General features: G+C 42.6%; 2 protein-coding genes across 3 annotated transcripts; both read right to left on the bottom strand.

The window, feature by feature from the left end:
• Positions 1–1499: 1499 nt before the first annotated feature.
• Positions 1500–4470, bottom strand: LOC122028206 (wall-associated receptor kinase-like 14). 2 transcript variants are annotated; one of them, XM_042587235.1, is made up of 3 exons: positions 3476–4470; positions 2950–3009; positions 1500–2856 (listed from the first exon to the last, which is right to left on the bottom strand). In XM_042587235.1, the coding sequence occupies exons 1-3, from the start codon at positions 4218–4220 to the stop codon at positions 1667–1669; spliced, it is 1995 nt and encodes a 664-aa protein (XP_042443169.1). In that variant the 5' UTR covers positions 4221–4470; the 3' UTR covers positions 1500–1666. The 2 variants fall into 2 exon arrangements, with proteins under 2 accessions (XP_042443169.1, XP_042443168.1); XM_042587234.1 differs by having other exon boundaries at positions 2950–3012; positions 3476–4468.
• Positions 4471–12583: 8113 nt separating this feature from the next.
• LOC122026114 (protein JINGUBANG-like) lies at positions 12584–14287 on the bottom strand. Its single transcript, XM_042584757.1, has one exon. The coding sequence runs from the start codon at positions 14160–14162 to the stop codon at positions 12690–12692; it is 1473 nt and encodes a 490-aa protein (XP_042440691.1). The 5' UTR covers positions 14163–14287; the 3' UTR covers positions 12584–12689.
• Positions 14288–21602: the final 7315 nt, after the last annotated feature.

Below are 21602 nucleotides of genomic sequence, written 5' to 3'. Positions count from 1 at the left end.
AAGAATCCAAACTTAATTCCATTTACACATGATTAATCATCTATATAATCAATCACCTAATTCCATTTATACACATCATGAAAACTACATCACACCTAATTCAAATACATAAACAATTATGTATGTACTAATTCCTTCCTAAATCAACATGTATCATAATCATGTTCCTTACCTAGATTCACAGCTATAACAATGTGGGCTGCTGGAAATCCACCTCACCGCCCTAAAGCTTCCGTCGACAACTACCTAAAGAACAACAAAACATACATTACTCTTAGAATCAGTCCAAACAACTGAATTACAGCAAGTAAACTTCTGATACTCGAACCTTACCTCAATTCACAGCCCCTCTTGATGTTGGAACAAGGGGAGCTACTGACTGGAGTGCTGCCGAAACCAAACGAAGACCCCACAGTGAAATTAGGGCATGGAAGGGGACACCAAGGCTTGGGTTGCTGCTCCTAACCGAAGACCTACCCAAGCTTCCAGATTCCGGCGATCTAGGGCAAGGAGAAAGGTTGTTGCCGACGGAACGAAAGAGATCGGCTCTGCGCCGACGACACCGAGCAAAGGAGATGAGGGTCAGCGTCGGGCAGAGGAAATCACGGCCAGTGCTAGAGCAAAAAGGGCGTCGGCGGCGGTGGAGATGCTAGGCCACAGAGGGATGGCGGCCGACGCTGGGGAATCGGTGCCGGCAGTGGCGTCGGCTGGCTAGGGCACAAACGGCGGCGCTGGTGTGGAGAAGGAGAAGGAGATGAAGTAGGAGGAGAGGAGAAATCGCCGCGGCCGGCGGTTAGGGCAAGGAGGAGGGCGTCGGGCGCGCGGGGGAAGGAAGAAGGGAACGGCACAGTAACGAGGAGGAAAAGAAAATAAATAAAAAGAAAAGGAAAAGCAAGGAAATAAATAAATTAAATTCTTCCTCGCTTAAATAGGTAGCCTAAACAGGCTTTTCCCGGCTCCATTTTTTTTATCCCCGTTAATTCGTCCATACGAGCTCCGAAAAATTCCCGAAAAATTTCTAAAAATTCCGGAAAATTCCCTTATTAATATTCGCCTATTTTCCGGTATTTTACAGAGTAGCTTTGATGCTGCAAAATAATTGTCTTAAGCTGGCGCCTTTTGGTCAGACTAAGCACGCTATTTCCTCAGCATCAGAACGATAATGAACAGTCGACTCATAAGTTGAAAGATTTTGTTTCCAGTGAATCGAATCCGGTGAATATAATCAATTAACCTGGCCCATGTTTAACTCTATTCATTGAAGTGATCCAGCACATGGCATGATGGCAGCTCCAAACATGCTCGGATGTCAGATTTGATAAGCCCACAATGTGATTTTTTGTGTTGGTGTTTCATTCTCTGATGCCACATGATAATTAGGTTAGTCAGGGGATTGCTTTCCTAGTATGCATATGAACAAACAGGTGGTGGCTAAAATCACCATAGCCTCGTGCCATATGACACAAGAGTCATCTGACATTTCCATAATGGTACCTCGAGCTTGAGATTTAAAAGGCTAAATAGAATTTTGCTCAACTTACTGAAGAATACTGAAAGTTGAAAAATAAACAAGATGAAACATATTCTCCAATGATTTGCATAGATCACTAAACATAAATATTGTAACAAAACTAAAAAGAAAAAAAAAATCTTATTAGAAGAAATCTTAGTCTTTTGGATTGCTCATGGTCATGGAGCCATTTGAAGAGCAGCTCTGCTCGCTACTGCCCAATTGGTACTCGTGCACTGAAACCGGAGATGCCAAAATGGCCGATAACTCGGCCTTCTCCACCTCCATTCTCTCCGAGCCGCCCGCTTGAGACCTCTTCAGCCCCTTCCTAATCCTTTCCAACTCCTCCGCCACCTCCGCCATTGACGGCCTCACCTCCTGATGGAACTCCAGGCATCGGAATGCCAGTTCCGCAACCTTCCCCATCGAGACCTTCGTTGCATCGTCCCAGTTCCCTTTGATGAACGGGTCGACGATGTCCTCCACCTGCCCTTTCCCTATGGCATTGACCGCCAGCAACGCCAGGTTCACCTCCCTCTCAGGCACTCGACGAAAGTCCACGACCTTCATGGCCGTCAGCATCTCCGCCAGCACGACGCCGAAGCTGTACACGTCGCTCTTGTCGGAGAGGTGGAAGTTCTGGTGGTACTGCGGATCGACGTACCCCGGCGTCCCCTGCGGCGCCGTCGAGATGTGCGACGGCAGCGATTCATCCTCCAACGGTATGCCCGCCCTCGACAGCCCGAAGTCCGACAGCTTCGGCCGCAGGTCGTAGTCCAGCAAAATGTTGCTCGACTTGATGTCCCGGTGGTAGATCGGCGGCCGCACGGCCCCGTGGAGGTGCGCGACGGCGCTGGCCGTTTCCGCCGCGATGGAGACGCGGGCCGGCCACGGGAGGCCCTCGCCGCGTTGGCGGTGGAGGTGCTGCGACAGGGTGCCGTTGGGCACGAATTCGTAGACGAGGATGTGCTCGCCGCCTTCGATGCAGCATCCGAGAAGGTGCACGAGGTTGGGGTGGGCGACGGAGGAGATGAGCTTGACCTCGTTGATAACGTTCTCGGAGTTATCTACATCGGGGTGCTTGAGCCTTTTGATGGCAACGAGGCCGGTTTGGGAGAATTTGCCGACGTAGACAGTGGCGTAGGCGCCGACGCCGATTTTGGAGGCGTCTGAGAAGTTGCCGGTGGCGGCTAGGACGTCCTTCAGCGAGTAGACGGCCACGTCGCAGGATGTTTGGGAGAGGAGGCGCTGCGTGGTTTCCTCCCCTTTGCAGATCGTAAGGCGCTGCCGGATGCGGCGGCAGAGGAATGCTAGGCCAAGTAACAGCGACACTCCCGCCGCAATCCCTGTAATTAAGAGGATATTAATTAATTAAAACATTTTAATATATAAATATTATTTTAAAATATTCACTACAAAAATTAAAGTGGGGAGCTTACCTCCCACCAGAACGCGGACGTTGGAACTGCCCTTGCAAGAGCCTGGAAGACTGCACTTTTCTACTGCCCAAAGTAGCCAGAAATTAATGAGCAAGGCACTGAAGAGCGAACAAATTCTGATTAAAATTGACAGCTTTACACAGACTAGTGAGTGACTGGGGAACGTTAATCTGAATGTCGATAATATGATAAATGACATTGAAAGCTAATATCCCACCAACCAGTGAAACCTACACGACCAACAGTCGGGTAGCTCAGCTCTGCCTCATGTCTTGCTCGATTAATTAATGGGCACGGTTGGGCAGCCGCAGTTGGAGTCGTAAGTCATAAAAGTTCTATCAATTTCAACTACAACTTGCAGATGCCATTAACAACTATATAATTATGAATTATGAAGGTCAAGGGAAATTCTTATCTTAATCGTGAAGCATGGTGATAAGAATGATAAGTTTGAGGATTTGTTTCAGTAAATTCTGATGGTAATTAATTACTGTATTCGAGCAGGCGACGACGCGACAGGACTCACCTCTTCTGCAACCATGGCCTTGGGCGAATCCGTCACCGATGAATCCCTCGCGGCAACTGCACCGAAAGCCTTTGGACTCCCTACCTCTGGTCGCGGGCTGTGGCGGACGCACGCGCGTGCATCCGGCGTTGTTCGCACAGCTGCACTCGCCGTCGAGCCACCATCCGACCTCGACCTCGCCGAACACGAGCGAGTCCTGTCCCACGTCGTCCTTCTTGTACCGGACCGCTGTCAACAGGAACTTGCAGTTTCCCGTGTTCTTGGTTAACTCGTTTGTCGGCAGGAGTTCGTCGATCTTGTTGCTGGGGAAGCAGGTGATGTTGTCGCCCTGAGGGCCGCAGCTGGGCAGGTTCAGCCGGCGCGAAATGATCTCGGTGGAGATTTTGCAATCGGCGCTGCCCTCCGTCTGGCATCCCCGCAGAAACAGAGCGTTGTTGGAAGTGGCGGCGTGGTGTCTCCCGAAGAGCCCCCTGGCAGCGTCGCCGACGGAGCGGTTGCAGACCGGGGGCACGTCCAGTACGACCATCTCGGACGTTATGTTTCTGACGCGATATCCGCCGAGCTGCATCTCTCCGGCCGCGGAGCAGGTCAGCCGAATTGGGCATCCCCTGGAAAAGCCAAAGGGGAAGGAGACAGACGAGTCGGCGCATGTCGGTTCGCACTTGGAAGCTTTCACGGTGGCATATGAGGAGACGAGTACTCCAAGGAAGAAGAAGAAGCCATGATTTTGATAGGATGAATCCATTCTGCAACCTCTTCTACTGATCAAGTTGAATTCAACATAAAAGATCTAGCAGAGGATTCACTTCTTTGATTTCCATGGGTAATGGTAGATATAATAATTGGCATTGGGTTGAAACATCTGCAATGGAGAGAGGAGAGTCTTGAATTGATGGATGGGCTGCCGTTGAGTTCGTGGTGGTTGTTAAGCCGCCAGGTCGAGTATTGAATGCCAAGGCGGACAAAGTGCCAAGAGGTCAAAGATTGCATTAAAATTGGTCACTGGAGTAAGACGCAGTTATTTGGATCGATCAAATTATACGTAAACCACCCGGATATAATAAAAAATAACTTAAATATTATTTTATCTTTTTTGTGTTTTTTTCTCGCAAAAGGACACTAACCCTTCGAATACCCTTCATCCCGTCTAAAATTGATGAAGACAATGAGTTAAAGATATAGCTCTATCATGATCAAATGAAGATTTCATACGATCTTGTAACATAAGGAGTATTAGTATTAGATTAGGGAAAAGGTCTTCGGTATTAGTCTTCCGACACTTAAGTCGGCATTCAAGTGATGAGAAAAATAGTGGAAAAAATTATAACAATGAACGTGTAAAATTATCGAGTATCGTATACATCCACCTATAGATAGATAACGTCATTGTTGTGTATACACACATATCTCAAAGCACTTGCACACTTCCCAAAGTGTTCCTAAGAAAAGACATAGCATAAAGTGTTTTTGACATTTCTCCGTGATTTAATAAATTGGAAGTTTCTAAAGCACTATTTACTTGCAGGATATTCTTTGTCCTTTATAGTACAAACTTCCAAAACAGTACGACAGAGTAAGTACATGGGGTCCACCTTTGGTCGATCGATCGACATTTAGGAGGACTGTCAACTTGGCCTTATGGGTCGACCTGAAAAACTTATTTGATTGGCCTACATCGTTGATCAACTGAAGACATCTATCGAACTACTCAATACTCAGCAAATGAGGATGATCTACCTGTCCCGAGTTGCGGCATGAAGTTCGATCGAGTGGGACGCCCCATTAGACACCCCACATCCGACCGGTCATGTGGCTAGTTTGGGCACACTCTTATTTATTGTTGGTGCCTTTGACCTCTTCGTGACTTTGACTGCCACGTTGGGCCGGTCTTCCTCATTTTAACACGCTTTTAGGGGGGGTCCATCTTTATCATCGTATCACAAACCTCCCCTCAAAGTCTAGTCGAATAAAGCTGCAAGTGCGATTGACTGAATCTTTAGTATTATTTATACTCCTCCTTTTCGATCGAGCGCTTCGCTTTCTTGGCTGTCGCTCGGTCTGAACAAACGATGCTTTTATCCATAGTTGCTCTGTAAACTCTTTACTCCTCGACTGGAGGCCTCGTGGGGTGGCACTGCTCGACTTGCCTATTAGTAACACTTGGTTGTTTATTAGCTTTTGGCTCTCTCTTTTTCTGAGCAGGCCTTAGTTCTCCACAGTACCTTGGGCTCACTACTAACATCATCTTAATTTTTTGAAAATTGATTAAATCCTCTGCCATTAATGAAAAGCATGCCGAGCATGATTTTTCATCATGAGCCCGCTGATTATCTCCATTCCTCATAAATGCCTCCTATGACTGATCGTCATGTGTCACACTCTCGTGTCGTCGAATGTTTGATAGATGACTGTTAGGATTCGATGTGATGGCTATCTATTCGAATTTAATGACCTAGATTAAATCTCTTTTCTCTAAACCTTTGATCGGACGACCACGAATGACTGACCCTAGGGTTTTTAAGACTCTCTCTTCTTTTTTTCTTTGCATTGTATTGCTTCCGCTTTTGTTTTCATCTTCTTCCTTTTCTTTTCACTCTTTGTTGGCTACTGTCAGCGAGCTGTTCCTAGTAAGTTTCATCCTTCTTCCTTTGACTTTCGATCATCCTCCTTTTCCATGGTTGTTTCCCCTTCTCCTCCTCCTGATGTCCCCGGCCTATGGTATATTTCCAGTTCATCGGATTTTAACGGCGATGAAGTGAACTAAATGAAAATGACCTACCATATTTCCGACGATCATCAAATCTCTATCCCCTCGGGCTATGATCATCCTCACACACCCCTGGCTAGTTTTCTTACTTTTTTCAAAGACCAACTTTATGTCGGCCTTCGTTTTTCGATACACCCTTCTTTCTCTGAAGTCTGTTGATATTTCTACATCCTATTACAACAACTAGTACCCAATTATTTTATGTTTCTGTTTGGGGTCGTGATATTATTTTGTTTGTACAGAATCCCTCTTCTCTAGGTTGGCCTCTATCCCTTGCTCAGTGACTACGGAGCTAAGGAAGCGTCTACTCTTGACGTCGAATAAACACTTGGTTGGTTCAACTTGAGGTCATACCTTTGCAAAGTGTTGCATGTCTCCTCCACGTCGTTGATTAAGTTATCAGCTCGAGCTAACTTCATCAGGATGTCGTCGACATAAACTTCGACGTTATGGTTGATTTGGTGCTTCAAAACTCGGTTCATAAGTTGTTGATAAGTGGTTCATGTATTCTTTAATCCAAATGACATAACAGTATAATAGAAAGCTCAGTCATAAATGATGAAACCAACATTTTCTTAACCGTTGGTAGCCAAAAGGGATCTGATGATACCCTTGATTAACGTTCATCATGCAGATGAACTCACAGCCCGAGGTTGAGTCTACGAGTTAATTGATCTGGGAGAGGGGATAATAATCTTTAGGTCAAACTTTGTTGATATCACAGAAATTTTTGCAAATTCGGCATTTATCTCCTTGATTGGGTATCAGGACCATGTTAGCCAGCCAAGAGGAGAACTAGACCTCTCGGATGTGTTTGCTTGCAGAAGTTTGATAATTTTGGTGTGGATCAGTTATCTTATTATGGTGTGAAATGTTGCTTCTTCTGCTGAATCGATTGAGATGCAAAAAAGATGTTGAGTCGATACTGCATCAGAGTGGATGTCACTCCCGTGACTTCATGCAGTAACCAAACAAATATGTCATTATTCCGAACAAAACAGACAAGTAGTCTTTCTTTTAACTCAGGTGCTAAATATAATTAATTGCTATCTGAGTGACGCAGTCAGGCTGACCGGGTATAATGGAATAGTTTTCTTTTTCTTTAACTGGACGAGGCACAAACACATCCTCCATGGAATGTACTTCTCTCTTTTGGGTTCTTTGTACTTTCCAAAGATCGGTTTGAATCGTATCCACATAAAATTTATGGGTAACCCTCTAATCTTTGCTGATTGAATCGACCCAATTAACAACTAGGAATTTCAATTTCTGATGAAAGTTAAAGACCACCGTGCCTAATGAGTTGAGAGTTGACTTTCCAAGGATGACGTTGTAGGAGGATGGAGCTCAACCTCTATGAGGATAATATTTCGGGTTCACTTCAAAGGTACTTCACCTAGTGACAAGGAAAGGCAAATCTGTCCGAGTGATTGTAATTCATGATTGATAAACTCAAACAGGGTAGTCAACATGGGTTTGTAAGTCATCTTGGTCAATTTGTACCTAATCAAAAACTTCTTTATATAACACATTTACTAACGTTTGGTATCCACAAACACTCTAGACACATTGTAATTGGCTATAAAGGCATGAATTACTCGGACATCATCATGCAAAGTGACAACTTCTTTTAAATTTTGGAACCTGAAGCTTATAAGAGGATTATTTTCTAGACCTCTGCTAGTATCAACACTACAATTTTTCAACCTTCGTCCGTGAGTTTTTTTTCCATTATTGAAATCATCATCGATGGAGCCACTTGAGACCTTGTGGATGTCACATTAGGGAGCAGCATTGTCATGGTCATCTCGGCGATGGTCTCAGTAATGGTCTTGGCGATTATCTCGGTCGTTGTCTTGATGATTATCTTGACAATAATCTCAGTATTCGGGTGGCTGATGTCGGGGGGATTCTGGCCCCGTCTTAGGGGCCGAGTTGTCTCTATGCCAATTTAATCGATTGCCTAGGTCATTGAGCCGAAGGTACTTGACCAGTGAATGTCGGACAACAACAGACGATGTTCTCTTGCCTTAGTGTCACTGATTTATGACCCCAACTAACTTCTTGAGTGAGTTGCCGACACTCCTAGGTGCAATGTGAGTGTGATTAGTGATAAGTACAAAAATGAACCATTCCCTCTTAAGATAGTTGGCTCAAGCCTCTTGTCAATGTGGGAGCCAAGTTTACATCTTGCATCAGTCTCTCTTCTTTGCAAACCAGGACATAGTTGAGGGGTTAATACAAGATCTTATGGAGGTTGAAGAGGCTTCTTGTCCTGTTAAGGGACCGGGATCGCCTTGCATTTATACACGAGTTGAGCTTCCTCCAAGTGTTTGTATTTCTTGTTTTGTTCCAACAGTTTTTCATAGTTGAAAGATGACTTCTTCACTAGGGATTAAAAAAAAACCTTCATCTACCAAACATTGAGAAAAGACGCTGCTTAACATTTCTAAAGTAGTGGACAAGATGTCCCAAACGACTCGATTAAATCGCTGCAGATATTCTCAAAGAGTTTCCTGAGGCTTTTGCTTCTCGTAAATATATTAAGGGCGTCTTTTGATACTTCTTGTTGTCAACGAACTGGTGGAGAAAATGACTTTTAAGTCGTCAAAAGAGATGATGAAAGAAACTATGAGTCAGTTAAACAACCTTCGAGCCGGGCTGATAAAGTAGTCAGGAAAATTCAGTACTTAACATCATCTGTGTATTCGTACAACAGAGAAGCATTTTTGAATCGACAAGGATGGACTTCTTGGTTAGATAACCCTATGTATTCTCTCAACTGTGGTTGCCAAGCATTTTGAGATAGTTCTTGTTCAAGAACTACTCGAGAAAAACGCGTTCCTTCGATGCATCCTTCATTGGAGGCAGGAGCTTTTCCTTTGCAATCGCGAGGTAGGGTATCTCTTGCTCGCGATTCATACGAATCTTTGTCAGGGAGTTCTGCAGCTCGGTTGATTAAGATCACTGTTGGATTGAGACGCACGTGAGAGAGGGTGAATCACGTGGATTTAAAAAACTTTTCTTTTTCTTTTAAAATATGCAGCGAAAAAACTAAGCATAAAAGGTAAAACAAAAAACTCAAACTCGGTCGATTTTATTTAGTTTGGAGCCTTCGGCGACTCCTACTCCAAAACTCAGGTCTCGCGGACCTATCGATGGATAATCTACTAATAACTTCTTCAAGAACTGCCAGAAGAGGGGATCAAGTATAAAAAGAATAGGAACAAGTGTAACACACTACACTTTCCTTTTTACAATAATTAAGTACAGAATTGAACTTTGTTACCCATCACTTTTGAAGATGATCGAATTAGACTTGGTGTTAGACTGTTTCTCAGTGGTAGTCGGGCACAGAAATATCGTAGCAGAGTAGCAACAAGAAGTTGGAGCAGTCAAAACGTCAAACGGACGCGTAGAAGATCATAGAAGAGATGTGTTTGAGTAGTTGGTCGAGATGCTCTATTTTTAGTGTTCAAGGAGTCTTTCATAGTACCGAAGGCGCCTTCAACCCAAAAAGTTTATCTCGTAACTTTAGCTTCTTATCTTCACTGAAATCTTTTATGTTATCCAACTAAAGGTGCCTCCCGAGCTCCCTAAGGCGTCTTCTATGAATAATACTCAAGACGCCTTCCATCGCTTGGAAGGCGTCTCGAGTGATGTTCACCCGAGACCTTTTGTCCTCTTTTATCCTATAAAATGTGTTAATCCAACACAAACAAAATATACCATGCAAAACAAAGTTAGCACAATAAAAATAAGCAATAATAATTAGTTTCTATCCTTCAAGACCAGGGACTAGTCAAGGTCTCAGTTTAGGGATCTAAAATGGATCTAAACTGTACCGACGCCTACTGTTCCTTCAAATGGGACGCACCCTCACTAAGTTACTTTTTTTCTAGTACTTACCTCCACTTATCTACCAAACATCTAATATTTCAGACATATTCGGACTTTCTCTTGTCTTGCTTAATATCTGACCAAGCCGATCTACTAAGACTTGCCTGCAACACTGAATTAGCACAATAGATATAAAATAGTGAAGAAAGATAGTTTTAGAATTATTAATAATTCGCTGGTTCGATCAACCGCAAGCAGTCAACCGAAAACTAATCCATCACACATGCTCGGAGTTTACTCCTCAAAGATTTCTCATTACGTAGGATTACCTTCTCCTATGATTGTCTAGCTTCACTCACTAGGACTTTCATTACTTGGTTTCACTCACCAGGACTTTCACCACCTAGTTTCACTTACTAGGGCTTGACTTCACTCACCAGGACTTCCATTACCTAGCTTCATTCACTATGACCTGACTTTACTCACTAGAACTTCCACTACCTAACTTCACCCATTAGGACCCGACTTCACTTACCAGGACTTCCCTTTGCCTAATCTCCAATTAGGACTAGTCATTCAGTAAACTTCTCACCTGCCTATTCTTCGATTTGGACTTACCTTTACTAGTCATCTAATCTTGACTAACTTATCTTTTCCAAATATTAAGTTATGTTTGGATTAACCCTGGGTTAAACTGACTAGACTTAAGTACATTGTCAAATTTTGAAATCCTAGAGGTCGATTGCACCAACAATCACAACCGATGGACCCCCTATGAAAGGCGAGGGCATCCTACCTAGGGCGCACTAGCTAAGGGAGCCAGACCTCCTGCTAGTAGTGGTTGTAGGAATGAGTGTTGTTGCAGGAATTCCTGCAACGCCCTGGAGACCATCTTATTAATGTTCTCTTGTATGATGGTTGTTGGTTTGCTATGGCTTCTCTCTCCTATGGAGTCATAATTGTTAGTAGTCCTTCTAGTGTTAACCATCTCAGTGTTATGGCTCAGAGTTCTTACAGAATTTGCATCAATTTGTTACAACCAAATATAGTGGATAGTGGATGGTTAAGCCATCAGATAGCAAACGTGTTGACGCGCGCCTTCCCCTGAGGTCCTCGGAGACTAAGATGAAAGGGTCTGAAACACACTTCAATAGATGGTTAGATTACCGTCGGGGAGTCTCGACACACCACTCCGACGCTCAAGTTAGGGTTTGTTTAAGATAATATCTTGAAAGGAGAAGCTCAATAAGGGTAGAACCTAGTAGAATTAAGGAGAAATCAGACCTCTTGTGATTAGTTATATCATTTGCGAGTGTTTATATAGTTGTCAGAATAGGCTCTTCACGTCAACCGAAATATCATCATTGTATAAGCTAGTAAGAGGACGAGATCTGACAGTTTTTGGTTGCCTCCTCATTCATCTAATGTCACATGTTAGTAGGAGACATCTAGGAGATCAAATCTAATAACCTCATAATCGCTCTCCCATTTTTAGGATATCATGCTTCTTGGAATATTTGGAGTCGTTGTTATAGTGCTTGTGCAGGGCATAGGCTTGTCTTGAGGGTGAAAAATGTAGCATTGATGTGGAGTGACCTTGAAAATAGACAAAGTCAGGATCTGATACTGCGAAAATGTTGAGATTTGACGTTGAGAGAGGATGTCGGTGATTGGGCCCAAGACAGAGATGATGTCGACAATTGAAACTGAAATTGATAAATGGTGCTAGGACTTGGGGCTAAACTAAGAGGATAGGTGCAATATTGGAAAGTGAGACTGAGATATAATGTCATAACCTAGACTTGAGCTAGGATAGATGCCAGGATCGAGATCTGAGATTAAGATATAATGTTGAGATTTGGGGCTAAGTTAGGGTAGATGTCGGGTTTGGGAGCTGATACTGAGAGATGATACTAGGACTTGAGGCCGAACCATAGTAGATATCAGGATTAGGAGTTAAGACTGAGAGATTATGTCAAGACTTTTGGTTGTGTAAGGGTGGATGTCGGGATCCGGAGCGAATACTAAAAGATAATATCAGTGTTTGAGTTAGTCTGATTGGATTTTAGTCTGAACTATATCTGCTCATCTTTAAATTATATCTGATCACCTTAACTCTAAACATGACCTGACCCACGAGAGTGCACAACAGATCAATTATTGTAGGATAACACATTGATTCCATAAAAGTTTGAGTAATGATATGCATAAGAAAAAATCTCAAGGAAAAGTTCAAGGATATACATATAAATTTATGGTCCACCATTTTACTTTTTGTGGGTCTTGTCATTTTATATTTTTATGTTTGAATTTTTTCTTGAGATTTTTTCCTTGAACATATCATTTTTCTAAAAAAAATTTTAATGTGCGAAGTATATAATTATTAAGAAATAATTTATTTAGTCTAATAAAAATATAATCCACACATTTGTTTACAATAGAACTTATTCTTTTAGCGCGCATATTTCCGATTCCTTCTTCGGGTTCCATAGGCAAATTCGGACACATGAACTAATATTATAATAGTCCACATTTATCACGTGCTCACCAACAATTCTGTTCGGCTTTTGCTCGCACAAGATAGTACGATAGTATCCTCTACGTATTTTACACGTGCGCCTCGAACAACATCCCAACACTAGCAGATCGCTGGGGTACGCAGTGGCGGATCGACGACGAACCCAACCCAATCACCTTCTCCCTATTGCGGTGCCAGGTACCGTCGCTCGCGTCGGTCTTCACCGACAACGACGGCCGCGACTCCTCTTCGGGGACCTCCTCCGCCGTCACCTCCCATTCGACCACCTGCCACACCTTGACTGACTTGTCGAGGCTCCCGCTGTACACCACGTACCGCGGCTCGTCCGACCGGTCGCCCTCCTCCTCCACCACCAGGCACTTGACGGGGCCCTCGTGGCCCTTGAGCTCCGCCATCATCGAGTACCGCCCTCCGCCGGTCCCCTCCTCCCTCCTCCACACGCACAGGGTATTGTCAGCGGACCCGCTCACCACCAGGCTACCCTTCGCCGCGAGGCACAGGACCGCCATCCGGTGTCCCCGGAGCGCACCACCGTAAGCCAGCCGCCGCCTCGCGCCCTCCCACCTCCAGTAATGAACCGACCCGTCCGACGAGCCGCAGTACACCGTCCCCGCAGACTCCGCGACCGCCACTGACGTTACCGCGCTCTCCTGCTGCAGCAGCGTCTGCACCAACACATGCCTGGTGGCTCCCGTCTTCCCGACCGCCTCCCTTCTCCACACCTTCATCGTGCCGTCCGCCGACCCCGTGAACAGAATTCCCCCGAACCCGGTCGCAACGGAGTTGACGGCGTCGTCATGAACCTTGATGGACTCGAGGCACTTGGAGTCCGATATCCGCCACACCTTCACCGTCTTGTCCCACGACCCGGAGTATAAGACGCCGGCCTTCTCGTCGAGGCTTAAGCACGAAACCGCGTCGAAGTGGCGAAGCCACACGGCTCTGCGGTGGCGGCGCACCTCCACGTAGTTGCTGGGGTTGATGGAGCTCCGCAGGAAATCCCTCAGCCTGGGGAGCGTCCCCACGCGCTTGTGTTCGGCCGACGCGGTCTTCCTCCACACGCGAATCTTGCCGTCCTGATGCCCTGTAAAGATCCTTTCGCCGGCGAGTACGATGGCCTTGACGAGACCGCTACTGGACTTGAAGCCGGAGAGCTCGCGCTGGCCTTTCCAGACGCGGACGTTGCGGCTTTCGGAGCCGGCGTAGAGGAGCCCTCCGGCGGCAGCGAGGGAGTATATGTGTCCCTCCTCACGCACAAGCGATCCGACGAGTCGAGCGCCGGCGGTCTCCTCCGCAGAGACGGGCGCGGGGAGGAAGGCCCACGGTGACTTGGCGAAGGGGGATGCGCAGCCGGGGCTCCACGGGAAAAGACCGTTAGGGGAGGCCTCGCCGCTGGGCGGCCGGGTGTCGGAGTGGTATCGGGGGCTGGAACCCCCGTCGCTACAGCCGCCGCCACTCGGGAGCTCGTCGTCAGATTGAACCATGGCATCGGCCCTGAACATTTCAAGCAACTTTGAGGCATGTAGCGATCCTTCTCCCATCTCCGTTTAAATTCCTGTTTGAAGCTTGGAGATTAAGTCTACGAAGGACCGAACGAAGAATATTTCGTCGCGAAGGAAGCCGAAAGTATCGGAAAGTAAATGACAAGAAGAAGCAAAGAAATCTAAAGTACAACGAAGGGGCCATGCCAGATGTGATGTATAAATAACCCATTCGAAGGCACAAGGAGTTGCCACGTGGAAAATAAGCCATGCCGAGCCTGTTTTCATTGCGCAGACCATGTGCAATTCAATCACATGTATCTTCCGTCACAGCCAACACCAAATCGTTCCCTTGTACGAATGCCATGCGGTCAGCCATACCAAATCTCCAGAGACAGCTCCAAGCTGTTTCGTATCGAACGCTCAACACGCAATCGTCTGCCAAGTCAAGGCTGGCACAAAGCCAATGACTTTGACTGTTGGGAGGAAGCAAATTAGGTTTCTATTAGATTGTAGCGTCGTTCAATCAATGCCGCAATGACAGATGGTCTTTAATGGATAAAAACAAATTGACGCACAGTAGAAGAGAAAGGCAAATAAAGAACAAATTGACTCATCAAACCCTCCAACGGATGCCACAGAATGAACCCGACCGGCTAAAAAACCGGCTCAGTCTGTAACTTGCCGGTTCCGGTTCCGTCCGGAACCGGCCTTCACCACGTGTCGTGGTGCGTAACGGTAGGTAAGGCCACAAACTCCACCCGAACCGATTAGCCGCCACGTAACAGTGATTATAACGGCTAAAGATGATGAACCTACTGGCAATGATTGGAAAGCCGAAGATGGTTGTCTGTTTCCGTCACGTGGCATCGCTCTACTGATCGATTGAATTCGCAGAGTGATTGATATATGAGAGATTTGTTTTTTTTTTAATTAGATTTTTCGGTGATTAATTAATCGGGGATATAAAATATTTCATGATCATGGCCACTACGTGGCTTTCTGTTCAACGGGCGCTGCACGTAGCTAGGGAACAGTAGGCATAGGCGGGAACACGCACGCACCGATAATCAGTAATTAATCGCGCTCGCAATTAACTAATCGGGGCTGCACCAGGCGTGGCATTCTGCAATATGCTTAAATTGAATATTGTTCTTCGGTAGTAATTGTATTATTGCTGGGTGACGACTGCAGATTCATGTCGAAGTGAAAAAAACATGGGCTGGGCATTTTTTAACGTTATCTGACGAAGAAGATTTAACCCGTAGTGATCTTTTTCAGCGACGTGTTTTGGATAGAGCGGTATTCTGGGATACGGAGATCTATCTGCGGTTCCGTAATGATGGTTATGGTGGATGGATATGCACAGGCGACGTTTTCTTAAGACATGTCTAATTAAGCTTATGAGAAAATGACGTTGCGTGTCTTTGCCATACCTTTTTTAGGTCGAGTTTTTTTAAAATAAATATTAAAAAAGTACGTTTTTAATATATTAAAAAATAATTTTAAAGTGACGTCTCTCGCACGTTAAAATTAGATGGTTTTTTTAACTTCGATGCTTAATTAAGATAATTATCAAATCGAGTTAAGAAGTCTGTCACATCTTCAAAGTATAATTCTCACAAAGCACACCAAACTATCAAACTTTCAGATGCTGAACGACAAATTTATTTTTTATTTTATCTCTTTGTCAATTAATATATATTGTTTTAAAAAATATATTGATGTTGAGTTTTTAAATATTAATCATCCTGTCCGAAAGTCGATGAGATAGATGCTGGAGATGTAGCACTTCCTCTGATCTCTTGTGGACTTCGTTTCGACTTACAACACAATTGACGTCAGTGTAGAGTCAGGGAAGGGGGTCCTCAGCGATGACCCTCCGCCGATAGAGAAGAAGAAGAAGCAGTAAGCAGAGCAATAAGAAGATTATAGCGTAACAGCAAAATATCGCATACCTCCATTGATCCTTAGACTCTCCTTTATATAGATCTCCGGTAGCGCGTGTACACGCTTCCCAAGGTAAACATGTGTCTCGAATCATTCCTTGAAAAGACTTGTCAGTAAAGTGTCCCTAACAAAGTACCTTAACATGCCGAGCATATCTTTGAAGTGATAGTGAAAACTTCTGTCGTACGATCCTCTGCCTGACCATACCTTCTGTCAGCGGCACTAGCTCCCAAAAGGATGTCGAAAGATAGTCCGCTGTGTCTGTTACTTGGCCGAGCGGAATAGCCGTGTAACGCCCGCCCTCCCTACTAACCCTAAGGGACGGGGCTACGATACTCTACGTACATATTACAGCGGAAGACTTAAAATAATTTTTCTTAGATTAATAAAACTTTTCTTTTGTTTGCATATCCGAACTACACTAATATGATTTTCATAACATGATAACAAGATAAATAGAAACATAACATCAAGTCACCCATTTAGTACTACAATTTATGAAACCAAAGCGTAATTCTTAAAAGTTCTTAAAGCAGGTTCTTATTTGGTTGCCTAGCCACAGCCACACACATCTCCTTGCCTCTCCTGCTGCTCCTTTAGCACATCCAGCTTTTTCCTTTATCTGTGGTACAAGGAAAGTAAGCTATGAGCACTCATGGCTCAGTAAGTTCCTTTCCTACTCACTAAAACCGAAAATCATCACATAATCAAAGAATGTCTCAACATAACATGATCTCAACTAATCATGGCATAACGTATCATACTCTTTAAGCATATCATGCAACATAACATAATCATATTTAATCATGGCATATCATAGTATCATCATGAGATGGCATGACACATCAAGCTCTTAAAGCATAGCATGAAACATAACATAATCATAACTAATCATGGCATATCATCTCTTACAGCATAGCATGAAACATAACACAATCATATCTAATCATGGCATATCATAGTATCATCATGAGATGGCATGGCATATCAAGCTCTTAAAGCATAGCATGAAACATAACATAATCATAACTAATCATGGCATATCATCTCTTACAGCATAGCATGAAACATAACACAATCATATCTAATCATGGCATATCATAAATCAAAGTATCATCACAACATGATCATAAGGTATATGCAATATGATTTTGAAAACATGTATCCGAAAAATATGTGTATGTCTCATGATCTTTAAAACCATTTCCTCTTACATATATACTTGAACATAATATCAACATATTCAGGGCCCCGACTTTATACCACTTACATATTGCGCGCAACCTATGTAGGTCCAAGGTAGCAAGTCTTGAACCCTACAAGGCAAACATACTAGGCCCGAGTCTTACTCCATCGACCTAGGGGCACTTAGGAGCCCATCCTTAATGAGGCCCGAGTCTTATTCCATCGACCCCGGGGCGCTTATGGAGCCCACCCTTGGTACAAGCCACATAAAGTAAAGTACATGTCATACTTATACATATCATACATCATAAAAGCATGCATCACTTAGGCACACATCATATCATAAAAGTATGCATCACTTAGGCATACATCATGTCATAAAAGTATGCATCACTTAGGCATACATCATGTCATAAAGATATGCATCACTTAGGCATACATCATATCATAATATTATGCATCACTTAGGCATAGATCATAAAAACATGCATATCTTAAGCATAAAGCATATCATCAAGCATGCATAATTTAACCACATAGCATATCATGAAAGCATGCATATTTTAAGCACTTAACACAGCATCATAGCATGCATAATTTAACCACATACCATATCATGAAAACATGCATTTTTTCTAAGCACATAGCATATCATCAAAGCATGCATATTTCTATCCACATAGTATATCATGGAAAGTATAAATCACAAGCATACATGTTTAAGCATAAGGGTGTATCATGTGATTATACTAACATAAGAAACATGGTAACATAGTTAACTTGGGTTCTAAGCTTCCTAATCCCTTGGGTTCTTATCATGGCCGAACCCCCTTAGATCTCAATTTAGGTAAAAACAACCTCCAAGCATGTGGAACCTAAATTATCATCACATCAATTTCATAGGAAGCATTATAAGCATGATTAACTTGGTTTCTAAGTTTTCCAAGTCCCTAAACTCATGTGGCCGAACTCTATCAGATGTGAAACAAGGTCTCAAATGTCATGAAAGCATGGAAACCTTAAACCATATTTATAGCATTTTTTTCCAAGTAACATAGTAAGCACATTTGAGCTAGTTACTAAGTTCTTCAAGCCCTTAACATATGTCATGGTCAAACTTTTAACAAGTATTCCTTAGGGCTAAAAACAAGTATACAAGCATGTAAACTTGAACTAACATCATGTATAAATTCATAATAAGACATCATACACTAGGTATGGCCGAAACTTACCCTAACCTCATTTAGGTCACTAAATAACATATAGCATGAGAACTTTGGTTTTCTACTTATCATATTTCATGTAGAGTGACATAAGCATATTTAATTTTTGTTCTAGGGTTTCTAGGGCATCTATCCCTTCATGGCCGAAACATACAATGGTCCATTTAGGTAATGGAAAAATTATACAAGCATGTGACACAATCAACATATTATCATATTTCCATAAGAAGCATTTTTAACACCATTGGTTTCAATTCTAAGGCTTCTAGGTCTTTTAAACCCTACTTGGCCGAGACTCATCAGTGTATAAACTTGCTTCAAATAGCCTAAAAGCATAAGAAGTCTTACAAGTTTCATAGCATATATAAAGACAAGCATAATAAACATACATGTGAATTGTGTCTTAGGCTTCCTAGGTTTCTTTCCCTTTTTCTTTTATTTTTCCTCATCGCCGAAACCTATCAATCCCTAAACTAGGTTTTAAGTGGCCTAAAGCATGGAAAACCTAAGTAAGTTTCATGGTAAAAATTACTAAGAACATCATATACAAAGTTGGTTCATAAACAAGCTAGGACCCTTGTGATCTTACATGTCATATATCATGTAACTAAATTTTCTATACTCTAATTAAGCATAAGAGCATCAAACAACTTCCATATCATAATATTACAGAGGTCTTGAGCATGTTAAAATTTTGTTTAAGCTTTTCTAAGCTATCCATCTTATCATGGCCGAAAATCTAAAATAAGAGTTCATGAATTTCTAACAATATTCAACATGCAATTCTTTAAGAGAACTCTATATTCTATCATACAAACATGGTTACTTAAATTTAAAGGTCTTCCTAACCCTAAGCACTTTTCTTGGCCGAAACATATGAGTGGATTTCTTTTGGTTCCAAGTAACTTTCAAGCAAGAAAACCAATAAAAGACCCTTAGTAGTTCATGGGGGAAATCTTGTACTAGTTTGGTTAAACAATGATTTATCCAACCTTTTGAAAATATTTTTGGCCGAAATTCTAGGGTTAGGTACTCCTCTGATCAAGCATCATATAGGTATAAAAACATGAAAGAAAAACCTTCCTACATAGTATAGAAAAATATCATGAAATGAGGACTTGTTTAAACCTTCCTAGATTTGAAAACTCTTCTTTGGCCGAAATTTCTTAAATTCTTTTCTAGGTTTTATAATCCTCATAAAATCCGAAAATCACATAAAAAGCCTTGTACCACAGGTGAGGGGAAGCTTACATCCTTTTCGCTTGTGGATCTAAGGTGTGGTGATGGAAGAAGTAGCCTCTTCTTCTAGTTCCTTTCCCTTGATTCCCTTGCTAAGTCCTCCTTGTATCTTAGGCTTTCTTAGGAGAAAACCTTGGCTTGGGGCCGAAGATGGAGGAGAGGGAAGTGGTGTTCGGTGAGGGAGAGGGAGGATGAGGAAATGAGAGAAAAATAACCTTCTCTTTTCTTGCTCCCTTTTATGTTAAGGGGGAAGAGGTAGCAAAATTGATTTTTTGCTTTCCTTCTCCCTTAACCCATTTTCTATTTTTTTCTTTTATTTATTTTATTTCCTAATTTATTCTCACCATTCATGATGAAATAAGGGGGAATGAATCCCTTTAATTCCCTCTTAAATTTTCGGCAAAATGAAGAAAGAAAGAGGGAGAGAAAGAAGGAAGGCAAGTTGCCTTTCTCTTGCTCTTTTCTTGTTTTCTTTTGGCTAACTTTTACTCTTACCCTTATCATGAGTTTTCCTCCTTTGCTATCAATATCTTCTCTCTATCCCAATTGGTTTATACTAATTAATCCTATGAATTATAATATAAGAGGTTCAAGGTTCAATCCTTGACCTCCTCTTCTTTTTGTTTCATTTTATTTCTTTTTGCTTTAACCCACTTCTTATTATTTTTCTAAGGTAAAAATCCTACATTCATATGCTTATCTTAAAAGCTTAGTGGGTGTTACAAGCTGCTCGGTTGGAATTTCATTGTCCACGTGCTATCCATTGTCGGTCCGAGCGGGATAGGCGTCTGGTCGAAAGTCCACTGTCTGCATGATTTGTGACTGGATCGAGCGGGATAGCCGCTCGGCCGGAAGTCCACTGTCCGTGTGCTCGGCTGATGTCGAGTCTACCGCTCGGCTCGATTTCTGCATACTATTCCTTTTGTCGTCCTCTTATTTGAGCGTTGAGCGATCGACACATGGCCGAGCCAAAAGGTGACACCGGATCGGGCCTTTCGCTTCCCTGTCGGGACATACTCGCGCCAATCGACCAATGGCTTCTAAGCGTTGACTGCCTTAACTTTGACCTCCACGTGATAACTATTCTCCGAGAGATGGGGCCCCTCCTCATCACCGTATTAAGTAATAAAAAGATTTTATGGTCATGGTCACCCAGATATATAAGTTGTCCTCGTGTTATATAAAGAGAGATAAATTATGAAGTTAATTTACAGTTGACCATCAAATTACTAAGAAGTAGAAAAAATTTTCTTCGAGGAGATACGTCCGTCAGAAATTAATCCATGTCTCATTATAACAAATCTAGGTGTTAAATTTTCAAATTATAAATATTACGCTCATATGAAATGTCCCTCACAGTTTGTACTCATATTATATGAAGTGAGATAAATTATATGATTGAAATATTTTTTTCTGAGAATATAACTCCGTCGAAAATTGATCCTTATTCTATTACATCAAATGTGCCACCTTCTAATAAATTGTGCATCCCATGGACACTTATGTTAAATTTTTTAAAAATAATATAATTGTAATATTAACTTTTAAAAATTAATATCTGATTTTTAAAAAATAATAATTATAGTAGTGATCTATTTTAAAAATTAGTTGTTGATTTTTAAAATACAGTAGACTACTGTTTTTAAAATCCAACACATTTTTTGAAATCCAATATGAAAGTGGTGTTATTTTTTAATCTAGCATCGTAGTCATTGGCAAAAGTTAAATGAAAAATAAATGCACTTTTGACAAATCTAGGTGGGTTTTTAGGAATCCGGCAACTGCACCCTTCGGTTAACTGTGCTATTTTTAAATTTCAATTCATAAAATTAATAATTTTTCTCCACCGAAGCATATTAAATTATGCGGCACCGTACTGATTATCATTTACAAATTAATACGC

This window comes from Zingiber officinale, chromosome 10A (assembly GCF_018446385.1).
Source record: "Zingiber officinale cultivar Zhangliang chromosome 10A, Zo_v1.1, whole genome shotgun sequence".
NCBI lineage: Eukaryota > Viridiplantae > Streptophyta > Magnoliopsida > Zingiberales > Zingiberaceae > Zingiber > Zingiber officinale.
The sequence above is the reverse complement of the archived record's forward strand: the minus strand, read 5'-3'. Positions and strand labels throughout refer to the sequence as shown.

Excerpts from the sequence above, each read along its gene's own strand:
- LOC122026114 (XM_042584757.1), bottom strand. The coding sequence starts at position 14,162 with ATGGGAGAAGGATCGCTACATGCCTCAAAGTTGCTTGAAATGTTCAGG.
- LOC122028206 (XM_042587234.1), bottom strand. The coding sequence starts at position 4,220 with ATGGATTCATCCTATCAAAATCATGGCTTCTTCTTCTTCCTTGGAGTA. Across the intron at positions 3,013-3,475 it reads AGGCCATGGTTGCAGAAGAG|TAGAAAAGTGCAGTCTTCCA; the intron begins GTGAGTCCTGTC and ends TACTTTGGGCAG. Across the intron at positions 2,857-2,949 it reads CGTCCGCGTTCTGGTGGGAG|GGATTGCGGCGGGAGTGTCG; the intron begins GTAAGCTCCCCA and ends TCTTAATTACAG.